This window comes from Dama dama, chromosome 24 (genome assembly GCF_033118175.1).
Source record: "Dama dama isolate Ldn47 chromosome 24, ASM3311817v1, whole genome shotgun sequence".
In the NCBI taxonomy this organism is placed as follows: Eukaryota; Metazoa; Chordata; class Mammalia; order Artiodactyla; family Cervidae; genus Dama; species Dama dama.
In genome coordinates this window covers 59,723,850-59,749,109 of record NC_083704.1, presented here as the reverse complement: position 1 = coordinate 59,749,109, position 25,260 = coordinate 59,723,850, and the positions used below count along the sequence as shown (strand labels likewise).

Genomic DNA, 25,260 nt, shown 5'->3' with positions numbered 1-25,260 from the left:
CATCGATGCAGTGCAAATCGGCACTGCTGCCACGAGCGTCGCAGTATTTCTCTTCTCGGCAGCCCAGGGCGCAGGACCGTGCCTGCCCCTTCCATCCTCGAGTAACCAGAGTGTCCCAGAACACTCAGAAGCTTTCAGAAGTAATAGGGTTATACCTGAAACTCTCACGGGTAAAGTGGTTGTGCAGCTTAACCCTCGGGTAACTAGCCTCCCCTGGAAATAGACACAACTGGGAATTTTAGTTCTTCTCATTCTTTTTGTAGAGAAGAGCCAGATTTTTCTAGATAGTCCCAAGTGTTCTCCCCAAAGAAATGTAGAACGGGCACTTGAGGTCTCTCACGGTTGTTGCTGCTGTTAATTCACATGTCAGGAAAATGAGCTAAACGAAATAGCCTTCATTCCTGTTGTTGTGATGAAAAATGTCCTCGGCATGCTCCTCTCCCTTCTCTCTCTCTCTCTCTCTATTTTTTCCCGTTTTTTGACCTGGAGGTACAGCTCTCATTCACTCTCCACATCCGTTCAGTAAGAAAAACCAAAGGAAACTCATGAGCTCAGTGGAAACAACCCTAACTCATCATCACCATCATTTAGTATATAAAATATGCAGCTCTTTTTGAGATTGCAAATGAAAGTGGTTGGGCAGGGGCGAGGGGAGAAGGGGAAGAGAGGAACTGTCCAGAACCTGAGAACTTTAGGGCTGACTCAGATACTGTTAGAGGTGGAAGAGAGGAGTGTGTTTATGAAGTGGGGTGCAGGCAGCCGGGAGAGGGGAGGGGAGGCCTGGGGTTGCGGGTGTGGGCAGACGAGGCGCATCTTGCTGCCGGCTGCGGAGTAAGTCCTGGACCCTGTTTGTAATTCCGACTGCAGGCCCTGCTTTTGTTTCATTTAAGTAATGCACGGGCGCTTGAGTAGTCTGTGTGATTTTCCAGTATTTGATAGCTTGTAGGGTGAGAGTGCTCCATTTAACTGAGTGTGCGTTATGATCGCCTTTGAGAAGTTACAGAAAAGGTGTGTGCTGATTCCTACCCAGGTTCCCGTCCGGCTTGAATTACTGAGATGCCAGGGGAAGCACCGACTTCTCCTTTCAGAGAGGCCGTAGGACGGCCTCCTTCAGCTGCAGGAAACGGCCAACTGGCAATAAAACGACCTTCGCTCCCCCTTCTTTTTTATGGATGTTGTTTCTGTTTGAGGTTCTTTGGGGCTGGGTGGGGCGTTGTCTAGCCTGAACAGGCCCGCTTCTCCTCGCGGGACCAGAGGAAGCGCATCATCCTTAGGAAGCGTCGTGGCCGTCACCCCCACTTTGCACCTTCTGGTGGTGGGTCGCGGTGACCGCCAGGCGGGTGTGGGGCAGGGGAGCTTCCATCTACCCCTTTTGCAGATGAGGAGACCGAGGCCGAGAGAGAGACTTCCTTGATCACCACCCCGTGATGGTGGGTCCGAGCAGGAGAAGACGCTGGCGGTTCTGACTCTGGGTTTGGTGCTCTCTGGTGCTGGGAGACCCGTGTGAGGTTCCGAGAGCTCAGGAAATCAGGGCACCCCACCCCCTCAGCTTCCACCTTCCGTCGCCTCCGTTAGCAGAGGGGAGCCACTGCTGGCTGCACCTGGAGGTGGCCCTGGCCGACCGCCCACAGCCCGTTCCTGCTTTGGCTGGTCCCAGCACCCCGCCTTCCTTAGGGTCCCATTCCCTCCCCAGGCCTGGGGTTCCTGTCCCCGGGGTAGTTGGCAGTGAGCGCTTCCCTGGGAGGCCGGGATGTCACCCGTCCCGCTAGCCCTGCTTAGAAGCCTGGTTCTGCAGAGCCGCCCAGCTGTCTGCGCTCTGTGCCCCAGAGGCCCCTAGACTGCACCCAGAATCTGGGGTGTCCGACTCCTCCTGGCTTTCCCGTGCCCAGCTTAGGTTCTAGAGTTCTTCCTTCTCGTTGTTCTTTCGGCAAGTCATTCACCTACCGGGTGCCGGGCACTGGGTCAGGTGCTGGGGAAGCAGTGGTTCGGAAAACCGGGGGCGGGGGGCTCGGTCAGAGGAGCCCCCGTGCTCTGCGTCCTCCGGCGGGAGGTGCCTCGAGCCCCTGAAAACCCACCATCGCCAGCCGGAGCCGGATGCAGGGACCGGCGACCCTGCTCTGCTCCTCCACGGGGCGCTCTGTCTCGTTCCCAGGGCCCCTCACACCACACCTCCCTGCCCACCTGGGGATAAAGAGGAGTCCTGGCGTGCACGTGTCTGGCGTTCGTTGAGTATTGCTAGTGGACAGAATCTTAGTCCTTTCTGACCACAGAGCACCCCTAGTTTAAGGAGAGAGGATGAGAACGAGGGGTCCATTCGCCCCTTCTGCGTCAAGCAGGACTGGAGCTGTGTGAATCTAAGTGAGGGAATCACTTCCCCGCGGGGAGGGAGTTGAGCTGTTTCTAGGGTTGATTGACTCACGTCGCCCCCTGGTCACGCCCACAGGTAGCTCACTGGGATGCTCAGGGAGGTGTGGAAGGCAGGGGGTGTGAAGCTCCGTTCAGAACCCCTAGGGCGTTGCTCCAGGACCTCAGGGGCCGGAAGTGTGTCAGGATGACGTGTGGACCTATTTTCAGACTGTACTGAGTGTAGTTCTTTTCTGGGTATCAATTCAAAATATGTCTCTCCGGGCCCCACCCCAGATTTCCTCTGCCAGATTCGGGGCCTGGCATCCGTAGCTTCCAGGGCTTCCTGGTGACGCTAATGCTTGGCCAGGGCTGAGACCCTGTCTTCCTTCCAGTGGCTGCATATCTGGTGAGCCTGTGACTGAGATGTCCTCACAGACAGAGCATCAGTAGGGAACATCAAAGGATGATGGCAGGACCATGCTGGCAAATCCATCCTTGGAAAAACTGAATTGCTTGTGTTATGAAGAGAATTTGATGGTATTGACCTTTACTTGATTTAATAGAATGTCTTCAACCAAAACATTTCATTTTATTTCATATTTCCAAAATAGAGTTGACTTCGTGGGGAAAAAAAAATCTGAACCATCTGCTTGCTTTTTGAAGACCTTTTCATCCCTCTTTGGTGTTTTTTAGGTCAGTAATTCATCCAGGAAAATTTAAATATATACTCTTGTAGGCACTGCATGCTTAGTTGTGAAGTCATGTCTGACTCTTTGGGACCCCATGGACTATAACCCGCCAGGCTCCTCTGTCCATGGGATTTTTCAGGCCAGAATACTGGAGTGGGTTGCCATTTCCTCCTCCAGGGGATCTTCCCCACCCAGGGATCGAACCCCTGTCTCCTGTGTGTCCTGTATTGCAGGCAGATTGTTTACCCACTGAGCCATTGGGGGCATCCCATAGGCACTGAGGCATATCCAGAGAAAAATAAGACATGAGTCTCACTTTAAAGAGATGACAGTGTGGTGAAGAAGATGAATTTGTGTACAGTTGTTAAGGTACAGTTTTCTTGCAGATGCATGTTAACTCCACATTGCAAAGGATCTTGTTTCCTACCTTTTTATTCAGCTGCTTTTTGCAAATCTACCGTAAAACTCATCCCTTGCAAGTTAACAGTCATTGTGGACTTAAAAAACTCTTCTTACTTTTGGTTAAAAGTAAGACCCTGGGTAGAGTGGAAAACCGCTGCTTCCGATCCCAAATCTACACTCTTGGTGTGAGTTTGGACAAACTTCTCAGCCTGATACCTGTTTCCTCATTCATAAAACGGTGATAGTTATTGTCTGTCACTCAGTCGTGGCTGACTCTCTGTGGCCCCATGGACTGCAGCACGCCAGGCTTCCCTGTCCTTCACCATTTCCCAGAGTTTGCTCAAACTCATGTCCATTGAGTCGGTGATGCCATCCAACCATCTCATCCTCTGTCGTCCCCTTCTTCTCCTGCCTTCAATCTTTCCCAGCATCAGGGTCTTTCCCAATGAGTCGGCTATTGGCATCAGGTGGCCAGAGTATTGGAACTTCAGCTTCAGTATCAGTCCTTCTAATGAATATCCAGGACTGATTTCCTTTAGGATTGACTGGTTTGATCTCCTTGCTGTCCAAGGGACTCTCATGAGTCTTCTCCAGCACCACAGTTCAAAGGCATCAATTCTTTAGCGCTCAGCCTTTTTTATGGTCCAACTCTCATATCCGTACATGACTACTGGAAAAACCTTAGCTTTGACTATACAGACCTGTGTAGGCAAAGTAATGGCTCTGATTTTTGTGCTGTCTAGGCTTGTCATAACTTTTCTTCCCAGGAGCAGGCGTCTTTTAATTTCATGGCTGCAGTCACTGTCCACAGTGATTTTTAGCCCAAGAAAATTAACTTTGTCGCTGTTTCCTCATCTCCTTGCCATGAAGTGATGGGACCAGACACCATGATCTTCGTTTTTTGAATGTTGAGTTTTAAGCCAGCTTTTTCACTCTCTTTCACCTTCACCAAGAGGCTCTTTAATTCCTTTAAATAGTTGTGAGTTTTAACAAGAAACAAGATATGTGAGCACCTAGGGCTCCACCATGTGCCACGCCCAGCATGTAGTAAGAGTCCTATGTCTTTCTGTCCCTTCGGCTTGGGGAAGCTGAAGGCGGTAGGCAGTGGATCTCTTGAGCTGCACCAGCCATCGACTACATTGATTGCCTGACTGAAGAGAAGGATTCTAGGAAGGGTTTGCTGAGCTAGACCATGGTTTCTCGGCAGCGACATTGCTACTGTTTTGGTCAGATAATTCTTGGCTCTGGGAAGCTGTCCCATGCATTGTAGCGTGTTTGGCAGCATCCCTGGCCTCTGTCCACTAGATGCCAGGAGTCCTGTCAAGCTGTGACAGCCAGGCATCGCCAGAGTTGCCCTGGGCTGCAGCATGCAACATGGCTGTCTCTGAGAGCCACTGGGTTAGACCGTCCGCCTCTCTTCTGCGTGATGGAGCCTATCGCTCTGTCCCTTAAAAGCGTTTAAGGGTGTTTGCTCTTGGTCAGAGAAGTGCAAAGTAGAACTGCAGTGAGGCTGCTCCGTACCTGCCCGAGTAGTGGGAATGAAAAGATGGAAAGGTGCTGGCAAGGGTGTGGAGCGACCTGAAATCCCAGACGCTGCTGGCAGCAGAATGCAGGCTCCTGTTCGGTCACTCAGCTGTGTCTGACTCTTTGCAACCCCTTAACCATAGCCCACCAGGCTCCTCTGTCCATGGGATTTCCCAGGTGAGAATATCGCAGTGGTTGCCCTTTCCTACTCCAGGGGATCTTCCTGATGTCGGGATCGAATCAGTGTCTCCTGCGATTTCTGCATTGACAGGTGGAGTCTTTACTACTGAGCCACCAGGGAATCAGGCGTTTAAATTGGTCCAAATGCTTTGGGAAGCTATTTGACAGTATCTACTTAAACTGAACGTATGCTTGCTGTAAGACCTGATGTGTCTACTCCCAGATATGTGTGCAACAGAAATGCAGTCAACGCTCACCAAAGACGGGGACTAGAATATTTGTCGGGGCACAATTTATAATGTCCTCCATGGAGAAACTACCTAAGTGTTCATCAGATGTAGAATGAAGTGTGGTCTATTAGAGCCCTGGAATACTGCACAGCCATGAAAAGCGTGGTAGTTCACCTTCATGTAAAAATAAGGATGCCATTCATAAATATAAAATTGAGTGCAAGAATTTAATCACACACAAGTACATACCATACGATTCTATTTGTATTAAGTGGTCAAGCTGCTCAAATGCTCTTCAATATTAGGATAGAAGTTACCTCATGGGGTAGTTGCTGGCAGGGGCACTAAAATTCTCTATTAACAAACAGGTATGGTGTCTCTTCTGGACTGGATCCTAATTGGTTGAAAGGAGGTAGAAAGAGGTTCTCAGGGAATGAAATACTGTGAAGGCAAATTGAACTGCTAGGTGAAGACTGAATCAGTAATCGGAACTATCATGGACATTGACCTTCAGATATTAAATATTTAGGACTTTTCTTCCATTGGACTTCTCCTGTTTTTACCAATTAGTTCTACCCAACCTGGCAAGAATACGTCTGTGGATAATTATAATTTGTGAGACTGTTAATATCAGAATAATATTTTATTTGTGATGGTTCTTTGGGATTTACTGAACTAAATTTTAATAATGAAAAACCACTAAAATAATCATTTTTGTTTATAAGGAAACATTTGTTTCAAGCATATAAAGCACTAGTTTAAAACCAGCAACTTACAATGTTTCTCAAAAGATTTCTCCTTTCTTGAGAATGCTAATTAATTTTTAAAATTTTGTATTTATTTTCTTTGTGCCACACGGCCTGTGGAATCTTAGTTCTCTGACCAGGAATGAATCAAAACTGGGTCCCTTGGTGGTTGAGAGCACAGAGACCTAACCAGTGGACCAACAGGGAATTCTAATTAGTTCTGTTCCCTTCCTCAGTACTGGTTTAGTCGGGTTTATTTAAAACATCAGTCCCAGTCTGCACTTTTAAATGCTATTTTTATCCTGCATACTATGTCACTTCAATTGTGTCTGACTATCTGTGGTGCTATGGACTGTAGCCTGCCAGGCTCCTCTGTCCATGGGATTCTCCAGGCAAGAATACTGGAGTGGGTTGCCATGCCCTCCTCCAGGGGAGTGAACCCACGTCTCTCATATCTCCTGCATTGGCAGGCGGGTTCTTTACCACTAGTGCCGCCTGGGAAAATATTCATCAAGCAGATTGCCTATTCACTCATTCGATGTCAAGTGAATTGGTTCTTAGTATGTTGTTTTAATTTTTGCAAAGTTTAGTGAGAGTGGAACTGTTTGTTAAAAGATATGTACTCGGACTTTTTAGATTAAATAAGAGGCTGATTGTGTTTAAACTCAGAAATCAGGTTTGCTTTCCCAAAATTGTCTTTGCAATTTAATACTCACCCCTAGAGGGTGCTGTTGTATTGAAAGTTTAAATCCTGGTTTTGAAGAACCATTTTAAATTTTTAAAAAAATTTTGTGTTAAAATCCCATTATATTACAGTACATTATCTAGTTATACTTAACAGAAGTTGAGAGTGTTTAGCTTAGAAATAGAACAATTTTATAAACAGTAAAGGTCAAGACATACAGCTTCATGGCATTTGCTACTGTGAAGAATTTGACAAACATTGCCAACTTTTCACCATCATTTCAGTGTGAGCAACTCCTAGTTAGAGAAATAAACAATGTTATGTGATAACTTTAGGAGTTCTTTCTTTGAGAGAAAATCTACTAACAGAAAATAAATATTCAGGTCCAAATCCTTGATGTGTGAGCTGTTTGAAAATAAAATATATTCGTATTGGTGTATGTGTTTTGTTTTGTTTTAATTCAACACTATACTGTTGAAGAGCCACTATGTGCAAAGCAGTCTTTATAATCAGGTAGAGGAGAGATGCAAACATCATCTCATCATCTGCTTTATTTTAGAATTAAGTGCAAGGATAAACCTGAGAAACAGTGGAATAAAGAGATGAAGCCTAGCTAACCAGGGTTCTTGTGGGAGGTGGGGTTTTTTACCCGAGCCTTTGAGGGGCCACAGAACTTTGCATTCTGAACGGTATTTAAAAGAGAAGAAAGTCTGGTTCCTTAACTCTTCTTTCTTACCACTCAGTGCTGTTTGTTTAACAGCACCTAACCCTTTTCTATGCTTTTACTTAAACCCTTTTCTATGCTTTTCCCTCTCGCACCTTGTCTTATGAATTAAGATAGTAACATAAGAAGTGACAGTACTTTGACCAGTGAAGCGTCCAACAAACATTATCATCACCATCATGTTGTTACTGCTCTTATCATACCGAAGAATGTATCCACAGCTATAGGCATGCTGTTAATATGGTGTTTTTGCTCATCCACCTTTTTGGTTAACCGATACTGTAAATCAAGTTATTACCGTCAACTTGCTTTGTTCATTTGTTAGAGTCTTTTGGATTATTATCCACCTATTGGGTTGAAGTGATTAAAAAAAAAAATAAATGTGTGTGAAGGAGAAAAATAAACTTTAAAATGGAAGCATTAGTTAAATATGTTGCTTAGAATTCTGGAAAGAGGAGAGCAGTGGAATCCACTGTCAGGGGCGAGGGGAGCCCAGTTGGGTTATTTACATTTCCTGGGGTGTCTTTGAAGAAATTATTGTCGGACTTGACATTGAAATATTCCCTGCTCAGCAAGTGTGCTAATGAAAGCATTTTATTTTTTAATAAGTGTCTGGAGAGTGGTTTTGATCATTTGGCTTTTATGCGGCAGCTCACAGTTTTGCTGCTGCTATTCTATACTGGTAGTCAAGTTTCTAGCAAATAGAACCACTTAACCTAGTAATTAGCCTGGGCTTCCTTCTGTCATCATTTTGCCATCATTATTCCACAAAGAGACTGAGACGCTGCTTTAATGAACATTTATGGAGCCCTTATTTTATGCTGTGGGGAGGTTGGTTTTCCTTTTCTCCCAATACTAATACATGAAATAATTAGTGAATAATAGAAGACAAAAGCATATGCGTACAGGTCCACATTCTCTGAAAGTTTAAAGTACAGGGAGTTTTTCCTTGTAGGCTGCTTTCCTCAGCCCCCCAGATTTACTGAGATATAATTGACATACACCACTCTACTGTGAAGTGAAGAACTAAAGAGCCTCTTGATGAAAGTGAAAGAGGAGAGTGAAAAAGTTGGCTTAAAGTTCAACATTCAGAAAACTAAGATCATGGCATCCGGTCCCATCACTTCATGGCAAATAGATGGGGAAACAGTGGAAACAGTGGCAGACTTTATTTTTTTGGGCTCCAAAAGTCACTGCAGCCATAAAATTAATTAAAAGATGCTTACTCCTTGGAAGGAAAGTTATGACCAACCTAGACAGCATATTAAAAAGCAGAGAGATTACTTTGCCAACAAAAGTCGGTCTAGTCAAGGCTATGGTTTTTCCAGTGGTCATGTATGGATGTGAGAGTTGGACCATAAAGAAAGCTGAGCACCGAAGAATTGATGGTTTTGAACTGTGGTGTTGGAGAAGACTCTTGAGAGTCCCTTGGACTGCAAGATCCAACCAGTCCATGCTAAAGGAGATCAGTCCTGGGTGTTCATTGGAAGGACTGATGTTGAAGCTGAAACTCCAATATTTTGGCCACCTGATACAAAGAGCTGACTCATTGGAAAAGACCCTGATGCTGGGAGAGATTGAGGGCAGGAGGAGAAGGGGATGACAGAGGTTGAAGACGGTTGGATGGCATCACCGACTCAATGGACATGAGTTTGGGTAAACTCCGGGAGTTGGTGATGGACAGGGAGGCCTGGCGTGCTGCAGTCCATGGGGTCGCAAAGAGTCAGACACGACTGAGCGACTGAACTGTACTGTGGGCATCCCTCATAGCTCAGAGGGTAAAGAATCTGCCCTCAATGCCGGAGACCCAGGTTTGAATCCTGGATCGGGAAGATTCCCCTGGAGGAGGAAATGGCACCCCACTCCAATACTCTTGCCTGCAGAATCCCATGGACAGAGGAGCCTGGTGGGCTACAGTCCACGGGGTCGTAAAGAGTCAGACATGCCTGAGAAAGTGCAGATACATACCCATACACACATATGTGCGCTCATGTCTTCCTTGTAGAAATGTGTATGTAGATCCTCTGCCCTTTTCTTTTGATTTTTTTTTTTATATTGAGTTGCATGAACTGTTTATTTTGGAAATTAATCCCTTGTCAGTTGCTTCATTTGCAAATATTTTGTCCCATTTTGAGGGTTGTCGTTTTGTTTCGGGTTCCTTTGTAGACTGTTCTTTAGACAGATACCTCATCACAAACATCTCTAAATCTTACGAAGTTCTAAATGTTTGGAGTTTTTTAGTCATTAGTTTTTACATCTAAATCAAAAGGTCATATCATGGTGTTAAGAATTAGATATAACTGATCCATTGCTTTTGCTTCACCAGGGCGTATGTTCTCATCATGCGCTTACTTTTGTAAAAGTGAGGACCTTCCTGCACCCTCACTTTGATTATATGAGAAGTATAATCTTTGTGGGTCATTTAGAAATGCAGAAGAATTTAACAAATGCCCACACCTCCAAGATAGCCACTGCTAACGTTTTGGTGCACTTCCCAATCTTTTAAATACATCTGTGTGTATTAGTTTTTCTGTATGTGTGTGTATAGTTAGGAATACATAAGCAAAATCGGTGTTGAGTGTACCTACTGTTTTTATTTGCTTGTTTTCAGTTAATATATGTAGCTCTGTTATCACACGTTTTGAGTATTACTGTTTCTTCCTGTCATTATGTATTTTAGAAGGAATTATAGTGGTTGCATGCTATTCTGTCATTGATATACCACAGTTTTCGTGCATTCCCCAATTTTCGGACTTTTAGGTTTTCAAGCTTTCGTTATTGTAAATGAGAACATGATAAGCAGCTTTATGTAATTCTTGTGGACTGCTCTGTAGAAAGGCACTGCCTGCTTACATTTTCACTAGCACCAACCCAAATTCCAGGGGCAGCTCACCTCACCAGCATTAAGTAAGACTGAGATGTCTTTGTTGCTGTGGTTAATTTGGCAGGTGGAAAATCACTTAATTGTTTAAAATTGGTATTTTTTTCTATTTTTTATTGAGGCCAAAAAAGTCAACAGGCTTTTTAAAACTATATTGCCCTCATGTTCTTTGCTCGTTTAAAAATAATTTTTAAGATTAGATTTTTTTCTGGTTTTCTATTTTCAAACATTCTTTATATATCAAGAATAGGTATCCTTCATTCACCAAGGTATATGTTACAGATACATTTTTCTGTTCTCTGCTTTGCCTCTCTATTTGGCTTTGGCATTTTCAGATGTAAAAAAACAAAATTTATGTATTCAAGTTCTTCAGTAGTTTCCTCTGTGACTTCTTTCTTTGATTTAATTATTTCAGGCATAGAAAATGTTTCCCCATTCCAAAGTAGATCTCATCTGAACATTTTCAGACAGCTTTTAAAGTTTTTTTTTTTACAGTAAAAACACTATGACGGTATGTTTCATGTTTCTGATTCTGTATACAGTTCCACCCTGGAAGTGTTCTTCCCTTTATGTTTGTTTATTTTTATTGGAGTACGGTTGATGTACAGTTTTGGGTGAGTTTCGGGCGTACAGCAAAGTGATTCAGCTATACACATGCATGTATATTTATATACGTATATGTGCTGAGTCGGGCCCGGCTGTGTGTGACCCCATGGACAGTAGTCTGCTGACTCAGGGACTGAACCTGCGTCTCCTGCGTCTCAGGTGGGTTCTTTGCTGCTGAGCCTCCAGGAAATCCCTACATATACACACACACATATATTCTTTTTCAGGTTCTCTGCCATATAGGTTATTACAAAATACTGATTATAGTTTGCTCTGCTATACCATAGCTTTATGTTTTAAGCATCCGATAGATCAAATTTCTTCATCCTTTAAAAAAAAAAAACAACTTCCACCTGATTTTCTGTGGATAAAATTTAGAACCTCCTTCCAGTTTCCTTAAGAACAGTCCTGTTGGTTCTTCTGTTGTTTGTTGCTATTGTGTTGTTGCCAAGTCACGTCTGACTCTGTGATTCCATGGACCGTAGCCCACCAGGCTCCTCTGTCCAGGGGATTTTCCAGGCAAGAATACTGGAGTGGGTTGTCATTTCCTTCTCCAGGGGATCTTCCTGACCCAGGGATCGAACCCATGTCTCCTGCAGATTCTTTACCACTGAGCCACCTGGAAAGCCCATTGGTCCTTTAGTTATGACAATATGAGTCAGTGAGTGAACCTGAGAAGCATCGACATTTTCCAGTGCTCGGATTTCTTAATGGATGTGTTGACCGTAACCTGAAGCCTGATCAGAATCTAGGTGAGTGTTCCTCACATCTGAGGACATGTCCCCAGTAGATGCTAACAGACTGCAGTCTGAGAATTGTTGAGTTAGATGATCCGGTGTGTGCTGGGGAGTAGGGAGTAGGAAGGAGGTCTGCCTTTGAGATGTGGCATTTATTGAGGGCTGCGATGTGCCAGACTCCTGCAGGACCAGCTGAGCTTTGATGCAGAAGGCATGGCCCTGGTTTCTAAAGCCTAGACTTGATTTGGATGGAAGCGTGTCCGTGGGCAAGTGATTGCATAGAGCGGGGAGTGAGGACTTGGAAGGACAGGGGTCCTGCAGGACAGAAGAGGTGGGTGCAAGTCTGGCGGGAAGAACAGGTGTTTGCTGGCAGACAGGCTGCAAGAGCCTTTCACAAGGAGGCAACACGTGCACCGAGACGTGAAATAACTCGGTTTTTGAGCGCCACTGTGGGCAGTTCCATGCTTGAAGCGGAAGGTGGAAGACGTGGGGAGCTGGGATGGGACAGGGTCAGGCACAGAGGACTGACTGCCCTGCAGAACGGCCAGGTAGGACTGCCGCCCTCCAGCCTGGGGCTTCTCAGACTGTCTGTCTGTCTGGGAAGATTTGCAGGAACTAAGGTGACTGCCAGATTGCTATAGAAGTTTCTGCCTGTTCACTCACCTCTTCTGTGTTTCTCTGAGTGGGGCCACACTGGCATCCAGGTCAGTGGAACAGACACGATGAGGACTGGGGATTTTTTTTTTTTTCCCCACTGCTCATTATTCCAAACACAGGTCAAGGTGCACTTCTGGGCCTGTGTCCACATGAGTGGTTGCCTCTCGGAGACTGAGACCACGTTGTCCGTGACACTGAGTCATTAAAGCGATGTTACTAAATGTTTTTACTCATATCTTTACCACCTGATTGTTTGAATCTGGTTCAGTCATCGTGGTTTAAAAGGAAAACTTTTCTTCTCAGAATAAGTAAATAAAATGAAGTATCTAAATCGAAGTATCTGAAGGCAGGTGATTTTTTTTTCCCCCCTCTGAGATAAAAGCAGTGGTTCTCACTGTGTGACAGAACCGCCTGGGACTCTTTAAAAGCGACGCCAATGCTGGGCCCCAGCTCCTCAGATTATTTTGGGCTGCACCCTCAGCATCAGGACTTTTGAAAGCTCCGCCCTGATTCCCAGGTGCCGTCAGCTTTCTCTTGTGTGGGGTGCGCGATTGAGAACTGATGTGAAAGAATGTAGTACCATAATTGTTCTCCAGAATCACCTGCATGGTTGAATCCAGACAAAAACTGTCAGTTGAACCTGACTCTGTACCTAAAGGTATTCAGTACAATAATATAGATCAGATCTGTATACTAGAGGCTACAAGAGTTTTCTTCTGACCTTTTCCATCAAGTACCATCAAGTGTTTTAATTACAATTGATGATGTACCTACTTTTCAGATTCTAGACTATATAATCTAGCATAGATAAATAGCCTTATAAATTAAAGCTTGTGAAATGTTGATTCCTCTGTTGCTTACTTCACCTGCTGTTATGCCAGTTACTGTTGCAACAGCGATGGCAACTTGGGTGTCGAATTTATCTCCAAATAAGATCCAATTAGCATAACTTGTCATAAACATGCCTGTTACCCAGAGTGCAACTGTTGCTAATCTTTTAACATACAAGCTGTTGAAATTACTTATTCAGTTCTTATTTTAGAGTATTACAATGTTAGGTCTTGGTCTACAGTATAGCATATCCCTTGACATTTTCTAAATCTCCAAACAGCATACCATAATATTAGTACAGAAACACTTCTCATGGTGACTTACTAGCCTATTCATGGTGCCAAAAGCTAGCTGCCATCTCCAGAGAGAAAATTTTTTTCCCCGTTTATTTTGCTAGCGTGATCTTCATGTGCTGAAGATTCTGAACATGCAGTGATTTACTGATTCAGTAAACAGCTTTTGGGCATCACTTGTCTGGATGTTGGAGTGTGACATTTAAGGCCCAGGTCCTACCAAGACAGAAGGACATGGCCTCGTGATACTCCGTGAGCCTCCGATGCACAGATGGAGCAGCTTTGTTATGTGCAAAATAAAAATAATTTTCATCCCTCCTACCCATTATGTCCCTTAGGCTTTCTATTTTGGATCTATAGTCTTAACTTCCTTAAACTCTCTTTCTCTCCCCCCCCCCCGCCCCCCTTGTGTTTTAGAAGTTTATAATATTAGGGAATAAAACACTCTACAAGTAGTTCTACCAACTAATTTGGGAGCCATAGACCATTATTTAATCCCTCTGAGCCCCAGTTTCCAGTGCTGTAAAAAGGTGATACCACCCCTGGCGTGTTTATGTGAGCTGTTATGATGGTTATGAGAGAAGTTATATGTAAAGTGTAAATGCAAAGTTGTAAAACAACCTTTAAAAGAGAAGGAAAGAAAAAAGAAAAAAAGAAAAAACAAAACAAAACGGTGGTCTGCGCACCACAGCAAAGCCGTTTGGGTTCCCGAAACCCAAAAAGTGCAGCGGCAGCAGGGTTAAATTCCACGGAAGTTTTGCTTCCATGATGGATTTCTGACTTCTTTTTTTTTTAACCCAGCTCCTGGAAAAAAAAAAAAGGCGACTTCCTGGGTTTTCTCTTCCCTCCCCCGGTGTTGCAAAGCGGCAGGACGGCTTCCTGTCCAGAGCCGCTCGGCCCTGGGCCCCTCCGAGTGCGGGGACCCCCCTAGCCCCCGCCCGCCCCGGGCCCCCACCTCCTCTCCGTCTCGCTTGCAAACACTCGCTCCGTTTAGAGCCGGAGCCCGTGCAGAGAGCATCCTGCCCCTCGCGGCGCCCCGGGGATGCCAGTGAGCATGCTCCGCGCGCCGGGAGGAGGCCGGCCGTGCGCGTTCGAGTCATTCCAGGCATAGCCGGCGTGTCGGCGCGGCGGACTCGCAGCGGGCTGTGAGCGGCTTTGTGCTGGGAGATGGGCCGCGGGCTGCCCCTCCTCGCCCGGCTCTCCGCTGCAAGACACCCCCGTACGTTAGGCTTCTGAAAACGGTTTTTCTTTTTCCTTTTCTTTTTTTTAAATGCTGGATTGACGATCCAGGACGCATACCGTCTGCACACGAGCCCTCGAAGGGTTTTCTTTCTGCAAGTTCGATTTGGTGTGCCTGTGTCTTTTTTTTTTTTTTTAAGACTTTTACTGACCTTGTTTTGATCCGAGGCCGGGCCTCCGTCTTCTGTGAAGTTTTTTTTTTTTTAAAGAGGAGAGCCGGGAGCTCCTCAGCCATAGTTGACTTTGGAAACTGTACTTTTTTTTTTTTTTTTCCGGGGGGCGCAAGCAAAGAGCTGGTTTTCTGTGCTAGCCCGATCAATGCTATTTATGAAGATGGACCTGTTGAACTACCAGTACTTGGACAACATGAACAACAATATCGGCATTCTGTGCTACGAAGGTAGAGACCGTCCCTTCTAGAAACTGCCGCCCTGTTGGTTTTTGGGCAAGGCCACTCCTCCTCTCCCGGTTCCGATCGCCTTCTGTGCGTTTTGTTCTCATTTCTTGGGACTTTCAGGGTGCTCTGGAAGGCAAGAGGTGCTTTCCTCCGTACGAAGTGGTGGTGTTTGTGGCTCTTAGGCTTCAGGGGTTACACTGGAGAGGGCTGGGGGGCGGGAGGCGGCGAAATATATACATTGTTAAAACCTTGGCTTTATCCTCGCAACTCCTCACACTTAAAACTCTTGAAAGATGTTATTTCTTTCTTTCTTTCTTTCTTTTTTTTTTTTTTTTGGATGTCTGTTGGTGTTTTCTTTAGAGGAAGAACTTCTAGGACCCAAGCAAAAAGTTAAAACATGTCGGATTTTCTCTCCTTTTTTTTTTTTTAAAAACATACACCATCTACTGTACAGTATTCCTGTTGTATTCCTATAGCCAATAAGCGCTTTGGATGTGCATATAGAGGGGAACAGAAAGTTGCAGTGAATTTTTGTGTTGGGGAGTGATTGTCCCAAACAATGAAGTTTTTTTTTTTTCTTCCTTCTATTCATTTCGGGGGCCCGGAAGGGCACCCATGTCACGGAGCACAGACTGGCTCTTTGTCTGAATTCCCATTTCCTGTACAGCTCCGGGAGGGTTCTGACATTGAGGGATGTTCCCTCCACACTCCATTCCCTTGTGGAAGCAAGCGATTGCACAACCCACCAACCAGTAAGCTAAATTAAAAAAAAAAAAAAGAAACCTTCTGAATTCTTATTGTTTATTATCTCCTCCTAAACCATGAGGTATTTCCCCACTGCTGGGTAGTATTTCAAGCTGTCTCTGTTAGTAGTAAGAAGAGAAAAGGCGATTTCTTAATCTCCTGGAACATTATCTACGTGCGATTTGAAAATGTGGTAATGGTCTGAGTGTTGAGCAGTTGGAGACACTGGGGGAATTCTGCCCAGCAGGGGAAGTGTTTTGTTTTTTTTTATAACCACATACAAATCTGATGCAGCAGGAGAAGTTTCCATGTTTTCGTCCTATAGTGAAACTGAGCATTTCTCTGGAAAAAGAAAACATGGAAGAAACTTGGGAGGGCGACCCGATCCATTTGTGTTTTCCATGTTGAAAAAATAAAAATAAAAAACTTTAGGCCTGTTGCCTAAGCATTCGAAAAGTTACCCTTTCCCCTTCAAGGAAAAAATAATTGCATTCTGTTTTTGTTTTTATTTTATTGGATAAACTTATATTTAAAGTTTCTTCTTTTTGTGGTTTTTGGTTTCTTTTAATCCTACTTGTTCAAGGAAAGCGAATTTTGGTGAATTGCTTCCTTTGAATCTGCTGTTTTAGGTATTATCCTGCTTCTAAAGTCCCTCATTTAAAAGGCAGACATGTTTAGAGTGGTCTAAGCAGCAAGTGATGGGGCTTGTTTCCCGTGAAAGTAACAGATTGCAGCCAGTGTAAAAGAATTTTTTTCTTTTTTTGGTGAACAAGAAATGGAAAACTTTTACGGGTACTTTCTGTTGGGTTGTCTTTGTAATTGAGGGACAGGATATTTTCAAAACAATACAAAGCATGATAATCAGCCTAGGAGAGGACGATAGGGATTATTAGGAAACTGATACCACATTAATCTTTTTTATATCTGCAGGTGGTGAGGAAAAGTTTACAGAAAGTGGGTCCAGGTTGCTCTGTGGTGTAGTGAATACACCCTACTCAAGAGTGGTCTCCTGGGCCCCCTCCTTAATTAGGAGGAAGAAGCTTTGCTTTTGAAAGTTGAGTAGATACGTGGGACGATGTGCCATATAGTCTGTTTGGTTTAAACATCTGCTGCTGTTTTCCTTATTATGAAAGTTAACATTATTTTAACACCAAAATAAATACACAGGAAATGAAGAAAAGCACAGCAAAATCTGAGTGGTGTTTATAGTGGGTTGTTTATGTCCTGGTGGTTTTCTCAGCGTAAACACTGCACACATCTGGCTCTGAACTCAAAAGGGTGTTTGGAAGATGGGCATAAATCTTTGAAGGGATCTTTTTTTTTTTTTTGAATAAGAAAAACTGGAATAGTATTGTTCCTTCTATATCCAACACTTTGAGAATATTCGTTTTAAACCCATCTGCGTTCCAGGGAAGTTATTTGGAAAATGGAATGTACAGTTGGTGGGCAGTGTTTGATTTCACTTAGAGCCCAGGCAGGTTTCACGTCTCTTGAAACTTGAACAGATTCAATTTTTAAAATTTTTAGTTTAAAAAAAATGTTTATTATTCATTATTATCTCGGTCCCTTGTACTCCTTTCTTTAGTTTTAGCGTTTTACTCCACAGAATAAGCGTGTCTGCACCATCTTTCCTCAGCCTCTCTAGCAACTTAGACACAAATAGGTCTGTTTTAGCCAGTTGTGTCATAGCATACACGGTCTTCCTAAAATCCCACATTCTGAGTGAATCCAAATAGCTTAGATAAGGACCCTCTGCTTGGGATCTGCTCCTTGGCACCTGACTTGTACCATAGAAATCTGCAAGCATAATTGCAAAGAGAATTAAGGGGAAAAAAATGAACCACAAACAGTAGGTCTAGGTGGGGGCCTGTTGGGATAGGAGACATTGATTGTCATAAGGCAGGGAGAATCTGCTTGTGCCTAACTTCTGGAAACTAATTACCTTCCTTGGTGGTAAGCCAATTAGCACACTACGCTTGGGTATTAATGTGTCTTCAAAAAGCTCTGGTTTATTACTGAAGTCTTCAACAGTTACCCAGGTCATCATTGTCACCCTTCCTACTGTATGTTCAAATTATATCCGTTTGAATTCCCATTTTCCCTCTATCTCTGTGAATAGGAGCCTTCATTTCCCCCCCCCCCCCCCCCTGAACTCCTGAGAATGCTCCGCTCGCAGATGGAAAGCTTCCTGAAGGCAGGGCTTTGTCTCCATCACCGCTGTCCTAATCCCGAGTCCTGGCATGACGCCTGGTGTGGCCTGTGGCCCTCAGGAATCGACGGGCAGAAAACTCCACGAAATCTCTCCATCAGCAATTGTGGTCGCTACTGTATAATTTAGCACTTAATAGTCTACTGTCTCGCGTTCTTTAATTATCTAATTATTGCCAGGGCTACCCAGGGCCTTAGATGTTGCTAATCCATTTGCCTCGTTTTCGCCAAGGAAGCTGAGGCCCAGAGCGGTCAGTTGTCTGTCCTAGGTTACGCCGCAGGTCTGTGGCAGAACTGAGTGGAGGAGCGGACCCAGTCAGTGGTTTTGACTGGCCTGTTCCTCTGTACCAGGTCTCTGAAAGTCTGTGGCGTCTCCTCGTTAGTTATTCATGCCCCTCTTGGTGTGAGGGAGCATGCTCCGTCCTGGGGACCGTCACAGCCCGCCGCACATGGACAGCATCTTTTGGGGCATGATGAACAGGTTGGGTCCGACCTGGATTCTTCCTTGCTCCAAAACTGGTTGCTGCTCTAGGTTGCTCCCCGGTCGCTGTGATCAGGGAAGGTGGGAACCAGGACTCTAGGTGAGGAGCCCCGGCGGCATCAGCCCTGCTTGCTGCCCTGGCATGGAGCTTTGCTCGACTTTTTTTTTCCCAGCCGTGCAAAGGAGGCCCTGTGTAGACGCCAGTTCCCAAAGTTTCCTCAAGGGAACAGGGAGCTGGTTGACCATGGACTCTTCTCAAGATGGCTGGTGGTTCTATTTACATAATTACTCGGCGCTGAAAGCTCAGGTCCTAATAAATGTGCTCATGGTTGGCCGTGGCTTTAAGCTGCTGTTAGTGATACTTTAATTATGGGTTAAGAGCCATTAGTGTGTAATTTGGTAGAGGAATTCTCCCCCCCCCCCCTTTTAATTTAATGGTGTGATTTATATTGGGAGAAAGTAAGACTAGATTGCATCTTGAGATATTCTGGAAGCTTAAGAGAAGAGCATTCTAAGTTCCTGAACTCTCTTAAGCTGTTCGTTGTTTCAGAACATAATTATCCCTGGTTTTGTTGCAGGCTGCATTTAAGATGATTTTCCGGAATTGAAAGGAAAACACACACAGCTCGGGTGGTGGAGTCGAGTGAGAACCCCTACTTGGGGGTGTGAGCAGGGCCCCAGGGCCGGGCGACCACCGGATTTGTTTTGTTTTCTGCCAGCCAGCAGCAGTTTCATGGAGTCCTGCTTCCATTGTTCTTTGTCTAATGAACTCAGAGGCATCAGGAAACTTAGGAGCGTGGGGTACCAGTCGGGGGGAAAGGGGCACGGAGTAGGGCCGATGTGCGCCGGCTGGGTTCGTCCCCAGCCCTGAAGATCCGGCGACCAGCTCTTCACCCAGGGGTGTGTTTGGAGGTGGGACGTCTGCAGCTGTTTTGCTGAGGAAATTCGTTCTACCGTAGCTTTTAATTTGTAGGCGAGGGTCAGGAGTGGGGGGGCGGTGAGGGAGAGAGGAGGAGGGGGGGAGGGCCGGGGGAGGCTGGGAGGAGCTTGGCTAAGGAAGCAAGCCCAGGTGAACCCCGAAACAAGCCCAGGGGAGCCCCAGAGCTTGCTGGCCAGGATGTGGCCAGTTGGGCCTCCTTCTGGTTGCAGTTTGGGGGGGAGGGGGTGACAACCCCTTCTTCCTCCCAGCTCCCCTCCCTCCCCTGCCCTCTTCTGGAAGGATTATTATACTTTGCTGTTTCTGGGAACCCGCACAAGCTTTGTTTTGGAAGGCGGATTTCTCTTCCTTCCTCCCTCCTTCCTTCCCTATTGTCTGCAGGCCTTCAGTTCCTACAGGGTGTTTGGATTCGTCGGCAGTGAAGGCAGATATATATATATAAAAAAAAAGAATGCGCTGTAAGATAAGATTTGAAAGCTCTCCTCCTCAGTTCGGCTCTTTATTGTGAGGACCCTGTAGAAAAGTGGGTTGTGTCCTGAAGAAATCGGATCCAGGTTTAGCACCTCTCCATGTACACAAGGATATAAAACCAGTCTTACCAGGGCTTGCTTCTGACCGTATCTGTTTGATCTCTGCCTATCTGAATGTTTATTCCGTGACCGTTTATACTGTGTGGTCTCTATGTATATACTGAGCTCTCACTGGGGCTGAGCGGTCTTGCTCAGCAAGGGCACTTTTGTCTCACAAAATAGTTCCTCCCTCCCTCTTTTATTTTTTAATAAACTCATATATCATCCCCCCTCCCCCCCAGAAAAAACTTCACCCACTTTATTTGAAAAGCAGAGTTTGAAAATTGTATTTTCTCTTTTGCTCTCTTCCACTCTGCCTTCCCAACTGTTACACGGTCTCCTAAGTTTTAAGGGATTGTTTCAATCAGTTTGTTTTCTGATCCTGCCTTTTTTTTCCCCCTTTTTCTTTCTTTCTTTCTTAGAATTCTGTAGATTGTTTTAGTTTCAGGGTATTGTATACAGGATATGTTTTAATCCTAACCATGTGAATCACTGCCCATTGAAAGAATGTTTATTTACGCTAAATAAAATAGAAAATCTCTTCTTCAAGTTGTCTTTAATTTGTGGCTATTTATATGATCTTTCCGAACTCTTAACATTTCACCCCCATCTGTTTGCAAAGACGTCTGTAAACATAACAAACAAGTATATTTAGTGAGTGAGTCGAGAAGACTCAGGGCTGCGCTTTGTCACCCAGTATCCATTCTCGTAAACATGTATGGAATGTTTCTACTCTGCGGAGGAATGTGTTCGGTCTCTGGGCTGATCTTTCTCTGTGTGTGTCTGGCTGTCTCCCTCTGTCCCTCTGTATTGCTCTCTGTCTCTGCCTCTCTCTGTGTTTCTCTGTCTTAACACTTTTTATCATGAAACTTGTATACACCTGAAAGTGCGTAAAGCATGTGTGTAGTTTATAGTTAAAAAAAATAACCAACCTTGTCATGATCACCAGGTGAAGAAACAGTCAGTCGCCTCCTCCAAGTTCTCTCGCAGGCACAATTTCTCCCGACCCCTAGAGGTCATCACAATTGTAACTGGCTTCACTTTGTGCTTTTAACTACCTATGTGCGCCATTCAAAACAGACTAGCTTAGTTTTGTCTGGTGTTTTTTTTTTTTTTTTGCAGTACTGTCCTGTAATTCTTCTCTCGTGTCTTGTGTATGAGGTCTTCTAAAGTAGTGGCCACGTCCTAAGAGGTTTTCTTCTCCGTGTGAATGAAGCCTGCTCCCCGGGCGGGCGAGAGGTGCCTCACCCTGGAATATCCACAGAGGTTCCCGCCGCCCTCCTCACTGCCCTGTGTCCCTGCTGTTAACAGGCCTGGTGACGCTTTGGCCTGAACTGTTTTTTTTTTTTCCAGCCAGTATTTTGGTCACAGTCTTCACCACCTGTTAAAACCCTCCACCATCCATGTGTCATGGAAAACTGCATGTCAGAAAAATTCTGCCCAGTTTCAGAGAGCGCAGAACAGGGAGGGACCCTTCTCGAGGTACGTAGCTTAATTAGGACCCAAACAGAAACTTCGGTCCTGCATTAATTAATAAGCAATTTGCTTAAAGGGCTGAGACCTGTCACAAGTCAGCTTTGACACCATGCCAGGTTTCTTGGGATGGTGATCCAGGGACTTTCAGATAAACAGCGGAAAGCTTACATTGTTCCAGCACTCAGACAATGCGCGGCATTGTATAGACAGGGCTGCCAGCGAGCAACCAAGAGCCCAAACAGTCGTGGGTCTGCCTTACGCACCGTCTGAAACGGTGAATGGAGAAGGATCACCCATATGGATCGCTCTTGGTGTTCGGTTTGTATCTGCTTTGCATGAAAATGGTTGCCTGTTAATTCTTCTTGGCTAATGATTTGATTTTAATAGAGCGAATTCCAGAATTTAATGGCCCGATGCAGATGTGTGCTGCCAAGCGCTGGAGCGGTGTTTACACTGCCCCCGCTCCAGCTGGACCCAGCCCGCCGCCTCCCCAAGGACAGCTGATGAGTGCCCATCTCTGGATGTTCGCCTCCTCCCCTCTTTGGAAACAAGCACATCTTCCCTTAGGTGGCAGCCTGATTAAAGTGACAGGGGACTAACCTAAACTTTGATTTCATTGTCCGAAGCTTTCTCCTGTACGCCTGTCCCCTCCCTTTCTGACAGTCTGTCCTTTTAAGCTGCTGTTTTTCCGATGAGCCACTGGTAACACCGATTGGCTGACCCTGTGGAGAACCCTTGTTTTATTTCCCTGCTGAAAAGCGCTGACCTCTTTGCCAGTGCCTACAATCACCCAGGAGAGTGACTCGGGCAGCTTCTTAGAGGAACATGTAATAGCTGTGCCAGGCTTGATGTTCTGTTGAGCAGAGGGTAAGAGGGGCGGGAAACAGCAGTCGTTCTCCGTCTAAAACCTGTGTGGGGTTTTTGAGCACTACCCTGCAGAATTGCCAACTGGGAACAGTTACAGCCAGGTGCTGGAGATGATGGGGGAACCCTTTTTCTGTTAGAGGCTTTATATCAATAAAGAGGGGGAGAGGGGAGAAGGAGTGGAGAGAAATAGAATCCCAGGATTAGCAGGAGACACCAAGTATTACTCCTGGTGTCCAATAATAAATACAACACATTACTTATATGTGTGTGTGTGTATGTGTGTGTATATGTATTAAAACATGAGGGAAAGTCACTCAGTCATGTCCAACTCTTTTTGAGACCCCATGGACTGTCTCAAAAGTCTGTCTCCATGAGACCCCATGGAGCTCACCAGGCTCCTCTGTCCATGGGATTCTCCAGGCAGGAATACTGGAGTGGGTAGCCATTCTCTTCTCCAGGGGATCTTCCCGACCCAGGGGTCGAAGCTGGGACTCCCGTATTTTAGGCAGACGATTTACCGTCTGAGCCACCAGGGAAGCCTGTGTAAGACATATATATAAATACACACACACGTGTGCATACGGTACGTGGTTTTATATTGTGTCTAACAGAGAATGGGGGAGAGCTTTCCTGTAGAGGTGGAGGAACCCTTAGACACCACTCAAGGAGAAAGTAGAGGGACCAACACGACTCCTTGGCTTTCCTACCCGCAGGCTCTTCGGGATCCAGCTCCATCCGTCTGTTCTTGCTCACAAGTCCCCACCTTCTGGCCTTGGGGACGTCTCCGTGATGGGTGTCTTTCCTGATTCCCTTTTCTTTCTTCCTCTCCTGGGTCTCCCTTTTCATCATCTGCTCACACTCAGGTCTCTCCCAATTTTAAAACAAGAAGCCCCAACCTTGTGTTTTCTTCCTCACCATTAGACCTTCTCCTTGCCATCCACGTTACGGGGGAGAAGGTCGGTGTTCTGTCCATCCGCTCCTCGGCCCACTGATGTCTGATCTCTGTTCCCACCACTCTGCTGAAGTCCTGCTGGACAAGGGCACGCAGCGCCGTCCTGGTGGCACGTCCCGTGGACACCTTTTCATCCTTGGCTGAGCCTGTGCCTGTGGTGCTGAGTCCTTCCATAACCTTTACATCTTTTCATCCCTTGGCTCAAAGACTACCACGTCCCCACTCCCTCAGGAATGGGGTTCTGGGCGCGGCATCAGCAGGGCTTGTGTGCTCCTGGGCGTGGGGAGGAGGGTGGGTGAGAGGAGGCCGGCTGAGAAGGGTTTGTCTGTAGCTTGAGGACGAATTGGGAGGAAACAGGAGAAATAGGAGAGGGCGTGAACCTGCAGCGGTTCGGGCAAGGGGTGATGGTAACCCGAGTCACTGCGGGGATCAAGGGGGAGGTGGGGGGCGCGTGGATCTTGGATTTGGAGAGAAGCCTGAGGGGATGTGGTTCTGGATGGGAGCAGGGGAGCCCCCGCCCCACTCTCTGCCTCTGGCACTTGCAGCTGGAGGGACGGTGCCGCCACTTGCAGAGAGAGGGAACCCCGGGTGAACGCTGGGTTCTGGGGCGAGACTCTTGAGTTTCCCGAGCGTAGTCTCAAGTATGTTTAGTTTGAAGGACTTTGAAATGAGTGTATGGTCTAGATCTCAGAGGAGCGGGCTGCTGTGGAAGACTGAGACTTGGGATAGAGAATAAGAGTGGTCACTGAGGAAGAAAGACTGAAGGGAGAAGTTGCAGCAGCCTGGGAACCCATCCCTCAGCCTGGTCTCCGATGGTTTACTGCCTTATCACTAAGAAAACGGCATCACCGGATCCGCGTCCATGATTCCTCACTCATCCACTGCCCGCATCCTTTCTGCCGCCAACCCCCAACCCACACCTGTGGCCCAGATACACGCAACCCCATCCTTTGAGTGAGCTGTTGCCTCTCTATGAAATTCCACCTGCTCCAGGCCTTTTGCCTTTTATCTCTTTGTTCTCAGCACCAACCACTGTGGTGTCTGCTTTGGTGAGAATCGACTCTACCGACTTTTCGTTAAAGATCAAGAGACATTGGAGCTGTGTGATTAGCCCTGGGATGCTCGGTTAATGGCTAAGACAAATGAGTTTGTTAATTCCTATCAAGTTACTCTTAAGGGAAGGACAGATACCAGGGAAAAGAAGCGGGGGTATGAAGGTTTGGTTGAGGGGAAATCTTTAAGACTCAGTTTCTTTAGAGAAACATTTTGAAGTGGGCTGGTTGCTTGAAAATGACTTCCTCAACTCATCTTGTTTTCTAGTTACTTCATTTTAGTCTATGAGGTGAACTGATCATTTCTGGGGAAAATATTTAATACCAGTTACCTGCCAGGCCCTGTTTTATGTACTGGGGACATAGCTGTCAACAAAATAGACAGCAAGATCCCTGAGATTTTGGAGCTTAACCATGGAGATGAGAGGCAAACAATGAAGATGTAAATAAAGAAAGAAGATAACTACAGATTATGAAAAAGTGTGATTGCTAACAGGTTGATGTCTCTTAGCTGACTTAACGGTTTATGATAGTTTTATCCATTCTTTAAAAGTGACTGGTTTCATTTTCAGACTTTGAGTGGATGATGTGTCTCTCATTGTCTTGTGCGGGACTTAAACGTATGTTGAGGAAACTTGAAAATGATTTCCTTTGGGATCCTAGAAGTGTGAGGTCTTCTACCTGATCTGTTAACTGAGGTCGTAGTCAGACTCTCTTCGCTCTGTAGTACCTGTCTATTATATTGGGAACTAGCATTTATTGTAGCATTATCAACTTAAACCCCAAATGGTTAGATGGTTCATTTGG

The 25,260-nt window shown here is 45.7% G+C and overlaps 1 protein-coding gene across 5 annotated transcripts in view; it reads left to right on the top strand.

Annotated features, from left to right (window-relative positions):
* VGLL4 (vestigial like family member 4) overlaps positions 1 to 25,260 on the top strand; it is a 152,258-nt gene that overhangs the window by 64,025 nt on the left and 62,973 nt on the right. The window contains exon 1 of one of the 5 annotated variants that reach the window (XM_061128869.1): positions 14,559 to 15,170. The exons of 3 other annotated variants lie outside the window; for them this stretch is intronic. In XM_061128869.1, the coding sequence (XP_060984852.1) occupies positions 15,089 to 15,170 (82 nt within the window). In that variant the 5' untranslated portion in view covers positions 14,559 to 15,088. Of the gene's footprint in view, positions 1 to 14,558; positions 15,171 to 15,234; positions 15,255 to 25,260 lie in introns of those variants that run through there. One more of the 5 variants, XM_061128873.1, reaches the window with a different exon arrangement.